The 14,539-nt window shown below is 32.5% G+C and overlaps 4 protein-coding genes across 6 annotated transcripts; 2 read left to right on the plus strand and 2 right to left on the minus strand.

Annotated features, from left to right (window-relative positions):
* Positions 1-907: 907 nt before the first annotated feature.
* On the minus strand, positions 908-3,202 carry LOC145068196 (uncharacterized). Its single transcript, XM_079015171.1, has 3 exons — positions 2,544-3,202; positions 1,999-2,439; positions 908-1,923 (listed from the first exon to the last, which is right to left on the minus strand). Exons 2-3 carry the CDS (start codon positions 2,432-2,434, stop codon positions 908-910), a joined length of 1,452 nt encoding a protein of 483 aa, XP_078871297.1. The 5' UTR covers positions 2,435-2,439; positions 2,544-3,202.
* On the minus strand, positions 2,510-4,289 carry LOC145068197 (protein FAR1-RELATED SEQUENCE 5-like). The gene is made up of 4 exons (XM_079015173.1): positions 4,196-4,289; positions 3,835-3,839; positions 3,672-3,743; positions 2,510-3,580 (listed from the first exon to the last, which is right to left on the minus strand). Exons 1-4 carry the CDS (start codon positions 4,287-4,289, stop codon positions 2,510-2,512), a joined length of 1,242 nt encoding a protein of 413 aa, XP_078871299.1.
* Positions 4,215-9,417, plus strand: LOC145070114 (uncharacterized). 3 transcript variants are annotated; one of them, XM_079017059.1, is made up of 5 exons: positions 4,215-6,103; positions 6,555-6,644; positions 6,718-7,754; positions 7,859-8,299; positions 8,375-9,417. In XM_079017059.1, exons 4-5 carry the CDS (start codon positions 7,864-7,866, stop codon positions 9,388-9,390), a joined length of 1,452 nt encoding a protein of 483 aa, XP_078873185.1. In that variant the 5' UTR covers positions 4,215-6,103; positions 6,555-6,644; positions 6,718-7,754; positions 7,859-7,863; the 3' UTR covers positions 9,391-9,417. The 3 variants fall into 3 exon arrangements, with proteins under 3 accessions (XP_078873185.1, XP_078873186.1, XP_078873184.1); XM_079017060.1 differs by lacking the exon at positions 6,718-7,754; XM_079017058.1 differs by lacking the exons at positions 4,215-6,103; positions 6,555-6,644; positions 6,718-7,754 and having other exon boundaries at positions 7,761-8,299.
* Positions 9,418-12,753: 3,336 nt separating this feature from the next.
* Positions 12,754-13,978, plus strand: LOC145069337 (uncharacterized). The gene has a single exon (XM_079016268.1). The coding sequence runs from the start codon at positions 12,961-12,963 to the stop codon at positions 13,903-13,905; it is 945 nt and encodes a 314-aa protein (XP_078872394.1). The 5' UTR covers positions 12,754-12,960; the 3' UTR covers positions 13,906-13,978.
* The last annotated feature ends 561 nt before the right edge of the window (positions 13,979-14,539 follow it).

The following is a 14,539-nucleotide window of genomic DNA, read 5'->3' on the forward strand; positions in this document are numbered from 1 at the left end:
ATTGTTTAAGAGAAAAAAATATTTCGAAAATCAATATATTCTAGTCAATGTTCACATAGACTTATCATTTATTTAACTAATAATGTAGTGTATTCATAAATTTATTTATTTAAAAAGTACTTGGTAATTTGATATCATGTCGGATTCCTTTGCAACCAATATGCATTACAAAAAAAAAATTATAAATAGTTAGTCTTGTGAATATGCTAATAAACATAGGGAGCTGTTATTAATACCCTTGATTATATCTTCATATCCCGGTAATCATAATATTTTAGGTAGTTGACTTTTTCAATTGCAGCTTTTTTAAAATTTCAGAGTCATTAACCAATCCATATGGCTTCATTTATCCATACCCTTTTCTTACTTAACCATACCCTTTAATCATTGTTTTTAGTAATTAGCTTATGATTACACTTATAATTGTAAGTATGTAATGATTAATGTTTTTTAAAATCTAATATTAATTGCTATTTATGTTTTTTTATGTTATTAAAAAATGAATTAAATATAGTTACAAAGTTATAATATGTAGTTATCGAAAACTAATTGGATTATTAAAATCATTTTGTAAATAAATTTTGTAAATTTTTTCGTCACCCAAAATAATAGTCAGCTTAAAAAATAATATAAATATTAATAACATAAAAACGTACATATATTTCTTGTTTTACAATGAGAAAGTAAAATGTAATTATTGTGAATTGTTAACGGTCCATTTTCAATAGTTAATGAACAAATTTTAATTAATTTATTATGTTAAAAACCAACATATATTTTTTGTTTTATATTTTCAATAGTCTAATTTAATGTATTAAATTGTTCGATGTCTTCATAAAATTTAAGAATGAATAATAAAATAATATTTTGACGCAACAAATAATAAAAAAATCAAATACATTCGCACTTAATCTTCAATATGTATCCAAGGTGTTTCGGAAGTACGAGACTTAAGTTGATTGAATAAATCAAAACGCGGCCAATACATAGTTTGCCATGTAGATGCAGATGCACTTTTATGGGCGTTCCAATACCCTGTGGTAGGAGGCATTGGGTAATTTCCTTTCAAAAACACCGACATATAATGAATACCGTTTACAAGTGCCAACGTAATGGCTCGGTGGGGTTGGAACTCTTCAGGACCTCTCCAAAGAGGGAAGCATGTCGTATTTTGTTCGTGGCTTAAACAATGAATGATCACGCCAAACTTGTTGGCAATCAAGTAACCACTCAAAGGCATATGCAACCAATGTTCCTGGAAAGGTGCCGGTGACTGAAACCAACGCAATGACTGGTATACCTCATTGAACCCGTCAGTAAAAACTCTTTGGTATGCGTAATATTGACTCTCTAACTCTTCAAGCAATTGTTTTCGAATATAAAGCCACTGGTCTTCATTATACCCCAAACAAACAGCTATTGCTCGAAACCCACAATTTCCATCACCTTCTACATCATGTATATCGTCGATGTAATCATGAAATATATCTGGAATAGCATTCATTTGGAATGGATAATGCCTTTGGGGTTCATCATTTAAGTTAATCCCACACGAAAAGCTATGTCTTTCAGGTTCTTTATTTAAATTCACCCCATTAAACTCTGATGTGGTTGAGAAGCTGCATCTACGGGGAGCATGATTTGGAGGATTAACTTTCTTTTTCTGTTGTTTCTTCACACTTGGTCGTCCACGCATGTTTTTTTGAACCGTAGGTTCTCCAACATCAGTTTTTTGCGGGTCATATATTTCTTCTATCTTTCTCCTATAAAACATTTTCCCGGCTTTTGATTGTTTGTTGAAGTTTTCTGTAAATTTAATCACTACATCATCGCAATTAATATCGTCGTCTGTTACAGACGTCGTATCTGAAATATCAAGTTTCCTCCAAAAGATATCTATTGAATCCAAAGGTATATTTTCACCTGCATTGAAATATAAATTAATTATTTATCTAACATTTAAAAATCTATATGTATGTTTTAGTAGAACATACAAACCTGAAATCGAGTAGAAAGAAAGCATGCAAGCACATGGTAACCCACAACTGTTACGTAGTTTGCAACCACAATTTGAGGAGTCTAACATTAAATCACCCAACCTTTGGATCTCTCCTAATATTATATCTAAAGCTTCGTTTGAAACATGACCCCGCAACAATTGGAAACACAACAAGTTGTGGTGATTGTAGCGAACAGTCAAGCTATTTTCAAAGCTTTCTTTGATTGAAGTTAGTTGTGATTGAACGACTTGATTCATCCGTTGCACAAACTTATCGAGATTAGAATTTGCAGAGTTCAAAAAATTTTTTAACTTTGAATGTTGACTCTCGGCTCTATTGGTGGTGTGGTTTCCAAAATTGAGATGTTGATCAACCCAGACAGATACAAACATTTCCCTATACTTGTTTAACCATGTATCATCTATGTATCTCATAACGCCTGTGAAGTAAAATAAATTAACAAATAAGTACATAAACAATAATATGAAAGTTATGATTTAGAAATATAGTTAATAAACAAGCTTACGTGGATATTTTATCAACATTGATTGAAGTCGTTGGTAGTTTTCCGTGTATGCCATCAATGTCGGAGACCCAAGTAGTAAATTCCATAGTATTCTAAAAGAGTTACGGTCGTCATCCAACGTGATAATTTTGCTGGAAATCTTTAAAATGTTTTGCTCGATATGCCATCTACAAAGTTGTCGTGTCGCATCCGGAAACACTGTTTCACATGCATTGATTAGTGCCAACTCTCTATCTGTGATTATTACACGTGGGTGCATACACTTATCGAGTATTGACTTTACACAGTTTAACACCCAAGTATAGTTGGTCTCCTTTTCTCTATGTATAAAGGCAAAACCTACAGAGAATGTTTTTCGAGTTGAGGTCACACCAACAATTTCTACAAGCGGCTTATTATATTTGTTCGTTTTGTAAGTGGCATCTATCATCAACACATGTGGAAATGCACGCCATATCTTCCAAGACGTTGGATGAACGAAAAACAGATTCTCCAACTCATTTGAATCGCCTGTAGTAAACTCATATAAATAATTATTGGTGTGCAAAATGGACATAAGAACCTGCATTGGAGTTTTTCCTGCTTGCTCTTGCCTGCGAATCTTTTGTTGTGCGTTATATATCGTTTGAATTACCGATACATTATTTTCGTTTTGCCCCTTCAAGGTTGACAGAATATCACGTGGCGGCAAGTTCTTTCTTGTTAGATCTTCCACCAATTGAGTCTCGTCAACAGATAATCGTCTTACAAACGGATGGCCCTCCATATGTTGTGCAGGTGGATGATTATGATCATCACATATCACCCTCAACGTCCATTTATTATGTTCTTTTGAATACTTTCCTTCCAGTTCAAATTTACAATTAGTTTTTCTGGTTCCAGATGCTCTAACCGTGTTAGTAGCTTTATATTCACCCCCACGATCACACATAAGTACGACATTATACACAAAGTTGTTGGCATACGCCTTTGATCTTTTGGTGACAATTACATATCCTAGAGAACGTGCTTTGTTTTGTGTCCACTCAAACAATTCCTCACGAGACTCGAACAACTAAAATTGAATTTTACGTGTTATGGTTTATATGAAAAATATAAAATGTTATAATGTAGTATAAGTATGTAACCTGTTTCGTGGAAAATACCGAATTTTTGATAGAAGTATCTTCATCTCGAGCAAATATGTTGATTCCAAATAACTTAAACATCACTGTATACTAAAAAAAAAGCATCAAACAATATAATATTTTTAAAATTAAAAAAAGATGTATTAACGAAAATTAAATATGTACAATTTAGAAAATTTACATAAACTATATTAAACAATTTTTTGATAAAAAAAAATAGATAGTATTTTGTTACAATAAATAAATATATGTAACAACTATAAAAAATTATTATAAAATTTGATGAAAAAAAAAACTATTATAAAATTTGGTGTTACGATAAATTATAAAAGGTATAAAGCTCTTCAAAATAGGTTGTTTATTTTGATATGTTTACGTCAAATCGATATGTTTATTTTGATTTGCATGTTTTATATATTAAGTTTTAAGTTGCATAAATAAATATAGACAATTATTAAAGGTATATATTTAAAGGGTAGAAATTGAAATACTTCTAAAAAGATAGGTTGTAAACGTAAAGTTATAGGATATAAATCGCTTACTTTGTCTTTTAACCCTAGCAATACATCGGCCGCAAATTCGCAAATTGAAAGAAGCAACCAATAAGTGACTTTTGGCGATTTCCAGTGATATCATATAATGTCCGGCGAGTTTTTTTTAGCATCTCCTTCTTTTGTTCTTTTTCCGACGATGATGGCAAGGTTTCAGGTGACAATTCAGCCTCTAGATGAGAGATACGTGACGATTCCGTCGACTTCAGCGATATCCGATGACTTCAGGTGATTTCCATCGAGTTTCCTTTAATTTCTCTTCTTCTCGTTCTTTGTCCCACGGTGATGGCGGTCGTTCAGGTGATGATTCATCCGCCAGGTGAGAGGGAGGCAGCGATTCCGTCGACTTTAGGTGGTCCTGGTGACGTTTCAGACTATTTCCGACGATTTATCACGCTTTAGACGACGATTTCCGGTGACGTTTTAGATTTCTCGTTCTTTTCGGTCGCTATTTTCTTTTTCACGTTCCTCCCCTCTTCTCCGACGACACCAACACGGTTAATGGTGGCAGTATATCGTCGGCGGTGGCGGTGGTTGAAGATAATGGTTCTGGGAAGTTATTAGATATTAACAGATTTTTTTATTAGTTAGGATTATTACTTAATCATTTTTATTGCATTTGTTTATATACATGTATCGTGTATTATTGTTTGATTAAGAAGAAAAATGATCTTCAATTTCCTATGTAAATGTTGGTTGTTGTTGGTTGCAGTATATAAATTGTTTTAATTTACGAAATATTGAACACGCTTTTCAAAGATGAAGTTGCGGTCTTCCATAAAAAAGCTTAAATTACACAGTGGGTTGTCTTGTATGAAGAATGAATATGGATGGGAGCTGTTATTAATACCCTTGATTATATCTTCATACCCCGGTAATCATAATATTTTAGGTAGTTGACTTTTTCAATTGCAGTTTTTTTAAAATTTCAGAGTCATTAACCAATCGGAGCTGTTATTAATACCCTTGATTATATCTTCATACCCCGGTAATCATAATATTTTAGGTAGTTGACTTTTTCAATTGCAGCTTTTTTAAAATTTCAGAGTCATTAACCAATCCATATTCATTCTTCATACAAGACAACCCACTGTGTAATTTAAGCTTTTTTATGGAAGACCGCAACTTCATCTTTGAAAAGCGTGTTCAATATTTCGTAAATTAAAACAATTTATATACTGCAACCAACAACAACCAACATTTACATAGGAAATTGAAGATCATTTTTCTTCTTAATCAAACAATAATACACGATACATGTATATAAACAAATGCAATAAAAATGATTAAGTAATAATCCCAACTAATAAAAAAATCTGTTAATATCTAATAGCTTCCCGGAACCATTATCTTCAACCACCGCCACCGCCGGCGATATACTGCCACCATTAACCGTGTTGGTGTCGCCGGAGAAGAGGGGAGGAACGTGAAAAAGAAAATAGCGACCGAAAAGAACGAGAAATCTAAAACGTCACCGGAAATCGTCGTCTAAAGCGTGATAAATCGCCGGAAATAGTCTGAAACGTCACTAGGACCACCTAAAGTCGACGGAATCGCTGCCTCCCTCTCACCTGGCGGATGAATCATCACCTGAACGACCGCCATCACCGTGGGACAAAGAACGAGAAGAAGAGAAATTAAAGGAAACTCGACGGAAATCACCTGAAGTCATCGGATATCGCTGAAGTCGACGGAATCGTCACGTATCTCTCATCTAGAGGCTGAATTGTCACCTGAAACCTTGCCATCATCGTCGGAAAAAGAACAAAAGAAGGAGATGCTAAAAAAAACTCGCCGGACATTATATGATATCACTGGAAATCGCCAAAAGTCACTTATTGGTTGCTTCTTTCAATTTGCGAATTTGCGGCCGATGTATTGCTAGGGTTAAAAGACAAAGTAAGCGATTTATATCCTATAACTTTACGTTTACAACCTATCTTTTTAGAAGTATTTCAATTTCTACCCTTTAAATATATACCTTTAATAATTGTCTATATTTATTTATGCAACTTAAAACTTAATATATAAAACATGCAAATCAAAATAAACATATCGATTTGACGTAAACATATCAAAATAAACAACCTATTTTGAAGAGCTTTATACCTTTTATAATTTATCGTAACACCAAATTTTATAATAGTTTTTTTTTTCATCAAATTTTATAATAATTTTTTATAGTTGTTACATATATTTATTTATTGTAACAAAATACTATCTATTTTTTTTATCAAAAAATTGTTTAATATAGTTTATGTAAATTTTCTAAATTGTACATATTTAATTTTCGTTAATACATCTTTTTTTAATTTTAAAAATATTATATTGTTTGATGCTTTTTTTTTAGTATACAGTGATGTTTAAGTTATTTGGAATCAACATATTTGCTCGAGATGAAGATACTTCTATCAAAAATTCGGCATTTTCCACGAAACAGGTTACATACTTATACTACATTATAACATTTTATATTTTTCATATAAACCATAACACGTAAAATTCAATTTTAGTTGTTCGAGTCTCGTGAGGAATTGTTTGAGTGGACACAAAACAAAGCACGTTCTCTAGGATATGTAATTGTCACCAAAAGATCAAAGGCGTATGCCAACAACTTTGTGTATAATGTCGTACTTATGTGTGATCGTGGGGGTGAATATAAAGCTACTAACACGGTTAGAGCATCTGGAACCAGAAAAACTAATTGTAAATTTGAACTGGAAGGAAAGTATTCAAAAGAACATAATAAATGGACGTTGAGGGTGATATGTGATGATCATAATCATCCACCTGCACAACATATGGAGGGTCATCCGTTTGTAAGACGATTATCTGTTGACGAGACTCGATTGGTGGAAGATCTAACAAGAAAGAACTTGCCACCACGTGATATTCTGTCAACCTTGAAGGGGCAAAACGAAAATAATGTATCGGTAATTCAAACGATATATAACGCACAACAAAAGATTCGCAGGCAAGAGCAAGCAGGAAAAACTCCAATGCAGGTTCTTATGTCCATTTTGCACACCAATAATTATTTATATGAGTTTACTACAGGCGATTCAAATGAGTTGGAGAATCTGTTTTTCGTTCATCCAACGTCTTGGAAGATATGGCGTGCATTTCCACATGTGTTGATGATAGATGCCACTTACAAAACGAACAAATATAATAAGCCGCTTGTAGAAATTGTTGGTGTGACCTCAACTCGAAAAACATTCTCTGTAGGTTTTGCCTTTATACATAGAGAAAAGGAGACCAACTATACTTGGGTGTTAAACTGTGTAAAGTCAATACTCGATAAGTGTATGCACCCACGTGTAATAATCACAGATAGAAAGTTGGCACTAATCAATGCATGTGAAACAGTGTTTCCGGATGCGACACGACAACTTTGTAGATGGCATATCGAGCAAAACATTTTAAAGATTTCCAGCAAAATTATCACGTTGGATGACGACCGTAACTCTTTTAGAATACTATGGAATTTACTAGTTGGGTCTCCGACATTGATGGCATACACGGAAAACTACCAACGACTTCAATCAATGTTGATAAAATATCCACATAAGCTTGTTTATTAACTATATTTCTAAATCATAACTTTCATATTATTGTTTATGTACTTATTTGTTAATTTATTTTACTTCACAGGCGTTATGAGATACATAGATGATACATGGTTAAACAAGTATAGGGAAATGTTTGTATCTGTCTGGGTTGATCAACATCTCAATTTTGGAAACCACACCACCAATAGAGCCGAGAGTCAACATTCAAAGTTAAAAAAAATTTTGAACTCTGCAAATTCTAATCTCGATAAGTTTGTGCAACGGATGAATCAAGTCGTTCAATCACAACTAACTTCAATCAAAGAAAGCTTTGAAAATAGCTTGACTGTTCGCTACAATCACCACAACTTGTTGTGTTTCCAATTGTTGCGGGGTCATGTTTCAAACGAAGCTTTAGATATAATATTAGGAGAGATCCAAAGGTTGGGTGATTTAATGTTAGACTCCTCAAATTGTGGTTGCAAACTACGTAACAGTTGTGGGTTACCATGTGCTTGCATGCTTTCTTTCTACTCGATTTCAGGTTTGTATGTTCTACTAAAACATACATATAGATTTTTAAATGTTAGATAAATAATTAATTTATATTTCAATGCAGGTGAAAATATACCTTTGGATTCAATAGATATCTTTTGGAGGAAACTTGATATTTCAGATACGACGTCTGTAACAGACGACGATATTAATTGCGATGATGTAGTGATTAAATTTACAGAAAACTTCAACAAACAATCAAAAGCCGGGAAAATGTTTTATAGGAGAAAGATAGAAGAAATATATGACCCGCAAAAAACTGATGTTGGAGAACCTACGGTTCAAAAAAACATGCGTGGACGACCAAGTGTGAAGAAACAACAGAAAAAGAAAGTTAATCCTCCAAATCATGCTCCCCGTAGATGCAGCTTCTCAACCACATCAGAGTTTAATGGGGTGAATTTAAATAAAGAACCTGAAAGACATAGCTTTTCGTGTGGGATTAACTTAAATGATGAACCCCAAAGGCATTATCCATTCCAAATGAATGCTATTCCAGATATATTTCATGATTACATCGACGATATACATGATGTAGAAGGTGATGGAAATTGTGGGTTTCGAGCAATAGCTGTTTGTTTGGGGTATAATGAAGACCAGTGGCTTTATATTCGAAAACAATTGCTTGAAGAGTTAGAGAGTCAATATTACGCATACCAAAGAGTTTTTACTGACGGGTTCAATGAGGTATACCAGTCATTGCGTTGGTTTCAGTCACCGGCACCTTTCCAGGAACATTGGTTGCATATGCCTTTGAGTGGTTACTTGATTGCCAACAAGTTTGGCGTGATCGTTCATTGTTTAAGCCACGAACAAAATACGACATGCTTCCCTCTTTGGAGAGGTCCTGAAGAGTTCCAACCCCACCGAGCCATTACGTTGGCACTTGTAAACGGTATTCATTATATGTCGGTGTTTTTGAAAGGAAATTACCCAATGCCTCCTACCACAGGGTATTGGAACGCCCATAAAAGTGCATCTGCATCTACATGGCAAACTATGTATTGGCCGCGTTTTGATTTATTCAATCAACTTAAGTCTCGTACTTCTGAAACACCTTGGATACATATTGAAGATTAAGTGCGAATGTATTTGATTTTTTTATTATTTGTTGCGTCAAAATATTATTTTATTATTCATTCTTAAATTTTATGAAGACATCGAACAATTTAATACATTAAATTAGACTATTGAAAATATAAAACAAAAAATATATGTTGGTTTTTAACATAATAAATTAATTAAAATTTGTTCATTAACTATTGAAAATGGACCGTTAACAATTCACAATAATTACATTTTACTTTCTCATTGTAAAACAAGAAATATATGTACGTTTTTATGTTATTAATATTTATATTATTTTTTAAGCTGACTATTATTTTGGGTGACGAAAAAATTTACAAAATTTATTTACAAAATGATTTTAATAATCCAATTAGTTTTCGATAACTACATATTATAACTTTGTAATTATATTTAATTCATTTTTTAATAACATAAAAAAACATAAATAGCAATTAATATTAGATTTTAAAAAACATTAATCATTACATACTTACAATTATAAGTGTAATCATAAGCTAATTACTAAAAACAATGATTAAAGGGTATGGTTAAGTAAGAAAAGGGTATGGATAAATGAAGCGTAAACATATGGTGCAATGAGTGAACATTAAACAAATGCATTTTAGTTGTCAAACCTACTAGATGATGGAACTTTAGGACTATGACTATTGTATTTGTATGAAGTAATGAATGCATATATCCGGTTACACGTGCACCACGCAACCAACCACCTTCCTCCCTTTCCTTTGTTTGCATCACACGACTTCTGAAATCGTCAAGCGTCAATAGTCAATACCTCCAAAGTACAAATCAACCCCCTTTACTTTTACTAATATTACAAATTTAACCTCAAAACCCAACATATAAATATTCATTCTGTCATTTCTAACCAACTACAAAATCATTATTATAAAAAAGGAAATAACTCACGGTTTTCATGTTGTACCTTAAATAACAAATTAGTGTGTTTTTTTTTCGTTGACTCAAAAATATTTCTAAAGATAATTAGAGTAGCTTGAATAGATAACAAACACTAATAAGTTGTTCATATAAGCTAAAAAGAAATTAAATTGTCTCTTATTTTTTATGCCTACAACTATTCTTATCCATTAATATTATATATAACACGTGTTATCATCCCACCATTCAATTTAATTTGATTTGATATATTCCAAATATACTCTTAATGAGATACTTAATAAAATATGGAATTATGACACGTATAATAATATTAATAGGTAGAAATGTTTATAAACGTAAAAGATAAGAAGTAATTTAATTTAGGAACCGGATTATAAGCTCCAAAACATGCATCCAAACAACCCTTAAGCAAACTACAAAGGCGAATTTAATAAGAAAATATTTAAAAAATCGAATTTTTCATTGACAAATAAGCAATTATGTCATGCGTTTTTATTAAACTATGATACTAAAATCGAATAAAGAATTTATCATAAAATAATCTTAACCATAGATTTAGTCATGTGATGTTTCGATACTCGACTAATTGTCAAAAGTATTATAACTTTCACATCAAACACGTAGTGGGGGGTATAAAAAAATTTGAAGCATAAAATGTCAAAATAACTTGTTTACATTATCTAGCTATATGAGACTATATATGTAGTAAACCAAAAAAAAAGATATTACAAAAGTATGAAGTCAGTACATTCACAATATCCATTTCCCATTTGGATTAAACTTGATCAGATAGATTTGTTTGACATTTTTATATGAATCTAACTTCTGTTAACATTTATAGGTATTGTTTCAATTCGTAAGAAAAATTGTTATAGCATCTATACTTTGATTAAAAGAATTTAAAAATGTGAAAATAAATTCAATCACCTCTCATCCTAATTTTGTTAAACTAATATTATGTTTATTTGTGCGATTAGTTTATGTTACGTTTCATCAATATAAATAGTTACAGCGGTGAATTTAGAATTTAAACTCATATATATGTCTAATTTAATTAAGGTGACAAAATAAATGGATCGAAATAACTTAGTAGAAGATATATACTATTGGATATATATATATATATATATATATATATATATATATATATATATATATATATATATATATATATATATATATATTATTTTTTTTGTCTGTTTCTATCATCATCTTCAACAACTTTACCTTTCTATTCAAGTTATTCAATATTGCATCTTTTAGACACATCCACAATATGGTTTTTAAGATATTATTTAAGTGCTCAAAATAGTTTTCACAACTCATTGGGATATATATAATAAGTGACGGTTTTAGTATAGGGCACATAGTGGCCCGTGTAGTCCTTGATTTTTTTGGATACAGTGCAAAATTTTCGATTTTTTTTTCTATTATTATGCAACCCCTGACTTTCCCGTGCAACATCTATTATGAAATCATACGTCTACCCCTGAATATAACTTAACCAATTTAGTAGTTTATCCATTTTACATGCTTGAAAATACTTATTTGGACACATAGAAGCCATAGAATCAAATAATATTGTGTTATTTTATTAAAACAAATTGTATTTTCTTGAAGTTACATACCTATGACCGTATAAAATACATCAAGTTGATAATGGTGCAAGTTTAAATACATATGATCGTATAAAATACATCAAGTTATAATGGTGCGAGTAGTAAATCTCTGAAATAGAATAACTTGTTAATTGTTAACCAATCGGTTTTACATTTGAGTTGTGATTCCTCAAATATGGCTTATTAGTTTAATCTTAAACAAAATATGATTTGCAACATATAGAGGACATAGTTGAGTCCTTCATGGATAAATATGATAAGGACAAACAGGATGGAAAGAGAGCCAACTTCAAATGACCATAATGACCATGGCATTTGATCTGTGGGAGTTTTGAGGTCCATTTTTGAGGTCCATTTTACATAGATAGAAAGCTATCAACATGTAGGATCTCCTGTAAACATGTAAATTCCCCCTCGAATAGTCGTAATTTGAAGTTATATGATTATATAAGAGTTAGATAATCTATTACATATCAAATTATTACTTAATTATTCTTATTTTAAGCCAAATTATCAAATACGAACATTATTTTATTTACTATGTTTTTGTTATGATTTAAATAAATAAATAAATAAATAAACACGACTTTCTCTTTTGAAAAAAGCAAGTTTCAGTTGTTTCTTACTTTTCTTGAAACTCACGACACAGCGTAATAGCGACCATTTGGCCTTTCATCTAGAACGTCTAGAACTCTAGATTATTTATATTACATTTTCACCCCTAAGTATTATTTTTATCCAGAAAACACCCCTCTAAATTTAAATCCAAAACATAATCACGCTAACATAAATCACAAACCAGAAAAGTCAATTCAAACATTTGGGGCAACGACTCTGAAAGGAACCCAAGTTTGACTCCTAAACGCTTCTATATATATTCACCAAGATCCATGGATTACACATCAGTTCACACATTTCCTATTTTGTAAGACTCCTTTCTCATAACGAAACGCGGACGCTTTGATCTATTCAACTTCAACAGATTTTCGATCTCGGAGCTGACATTTTGGTTTGATTTGGTTCGATTGAGATCTAGATCCAGATGGATGCGAGTTTGTTTTCTTCGGATGGTGATCATCACAGTAGGGATACAGATGAAGATGTTAATCAATCGATTGATCTGATTAGCTCTGAATTCCAACGACAATTTGAGCTTGAAAGCAATGAGGAGTCTTCTTCACAGTTATTGCCAGATTCGGAAGTTCATGAAGATTGTGAGAATGAAGGGGAAGAACAACAGGAAGAACAAGAAGAAGATGCTGATAGTGATGGTGATTTTACGTTTATGTTTATAGGCGACGATGATTTGCCGATTTATGCGGATGGAGTGTTGGAAGACGGTCAGATCCGGCCGGTGTTTCCTCTGTTTGATCAGAAATTGTTGTTAGGCGGTGAGTATGATCTTGAAGAAATAGATCGGTTGCCAATTAACCCGCCGGTGGATAACGTATTCATCGAATCGCCCCATAGATCTCCGTCGTCTACGGCGTCAGGACATGAAGAAAACGAGGATTCAGCGACTGGACCTTACTGTGTGTGGTCAAAAGATTCAGCAACCGGCACCACCGCGGAGCTTAGTAAAAAGAGCAACTCCACCGGTTTCTCGAAGCTCTGGAGGTTAAGAGAGAAAGTCGGTCGGAGCAACAGCGACGGCCGAGATGCTTTCGTGTTCCTAAAAAGTTCCGATAGAACGACGACGTCGACGTCGACGTCAACCACAGCAACCTCCTCCTCGTCTTCTGTAAAGGCAGTCACCGGTGATGGGTCATTTATAAAGGTCAACGCTGCCGGAGGGAAGACTAGAGTTGTTAAGCAAGTAACAAAAGCCAAAAAACCAACGGTGTCGGCGCACGAGGCTTACTTGAAGAGTAAAGGAGGACACACGGATGAAGAACGCCGGCGGTCTTACCTGCCTTACCGGCCGGAACTTATGGGGTTCTTCACAAATGTTCACGGTGGATTAAGCAAGAACGTCCACCCATATTAAGAACGCAATCTATTTTTTATTTTATTTTATTTTTTGTACAAAGGAGAAATAAAATGATTATTTCATTATTTAACTAATGTTCATAAGTTACTTTGTGTTTTTTTGAACTTGTTGAGTATTTTTCCTAGCCCAAAGCAGTGAAAAAAAAAGTTTTAAGTTCTCCATGTAAATTTTTTGTAACAAAAATTATCAAAATTTTAAGATTAATGATAATACAAAAAATTGGTTCTTTGTATATTTGCAAATAAGCTATTTTGATTGATTTTAAAAGATACTTGAAATAAACTTTACTGCATCGTGTCAAAGAAAAACTTATGTTTTGGTCTCACAAGAGTGTTTCGGTGAGCATTTTGTGCAGCTTCGGGGTTGAAAGTACGTTGGTCGGGTCTTTTCTCCTTTATGTCCTTTGTTGTTTGTCCGTTCCCTTGACATCTCGTTTAGAAGCATTCTCCATCGAGCCCATCTCCACCGTGACTATAGTTGTAGCATCCTAAAATTTTCAATAAATTTGAACTTTTTAAATAACATAAATCATCCATTTAATATATTTTATTCAAAATATATTTAAAATCAAAACTCAAGATCAATTCAATTACCAAAACCATTATCAATTACAATTCTAAAATTTATGAAA

Source organism: Lactuca serriola, chromosome 8 (assembly GCF_051521515.1).
Source record: "Lactuca serriola cultivar US96UC23 chromosome 8, Lser_US96UC23_V15, whole genome shotgun sequence".
Lineage (NCBI taxonomy): Eukaryota > Viridiplantae > Streptophyta > Magnoliopsida > Asterales > Asteraceae > Lactuca > Lactuca serriola.

Coding starts and splice junctions, on each gene's coding strand:
- LOC145068196 (XM_079015171.1), bottom strand. CDS start 2,434: ATGAGATACATAGATGATACATGGTTAAACAAGTATAGGGAAATGTTT. Junction 1,924..1,998: donor TTCTTTCTACTCGATTTCAG/GTTTGTATGTTC, acceptor ATTTCAATGCAG/GTGAAAATATACCTTTGGAT.
- LOC145068197 (XM_079015173.1), bottom strand. CDS start 4,289: ATGATATCACTGGAAATCGCCAAAAGTCACTTATTGGTTGCTTCTTTC. Junction 3,581..3,671: donor ATACTTCTATCAAAAATTCG/GTATTTTCCACG, acceptor ATTCAATTTTAG/TTGTTCGAGTCTCGTGAGGA.
- LOC145070114 (XM_079017058.1), top strand. CDS start 7,825: ATGTACTTATTTGTTAATTTATTTTACTTCACAGGCGTTATGAGATAC. Junction 8,300..8,374: donor TTCTTTCTACTCGATTTCAG/GTTTGTATGTTC, acceptor ATTTCAATGCAG/GTGAAAATATACCTTTGGAT.
- LOC145069337 (XM_079016268.1), top strand. CDS start 12,961: ATGGATGCGAGTTTGTTTTCTTCGGATGGTGATCATCACAGTAGGGAT.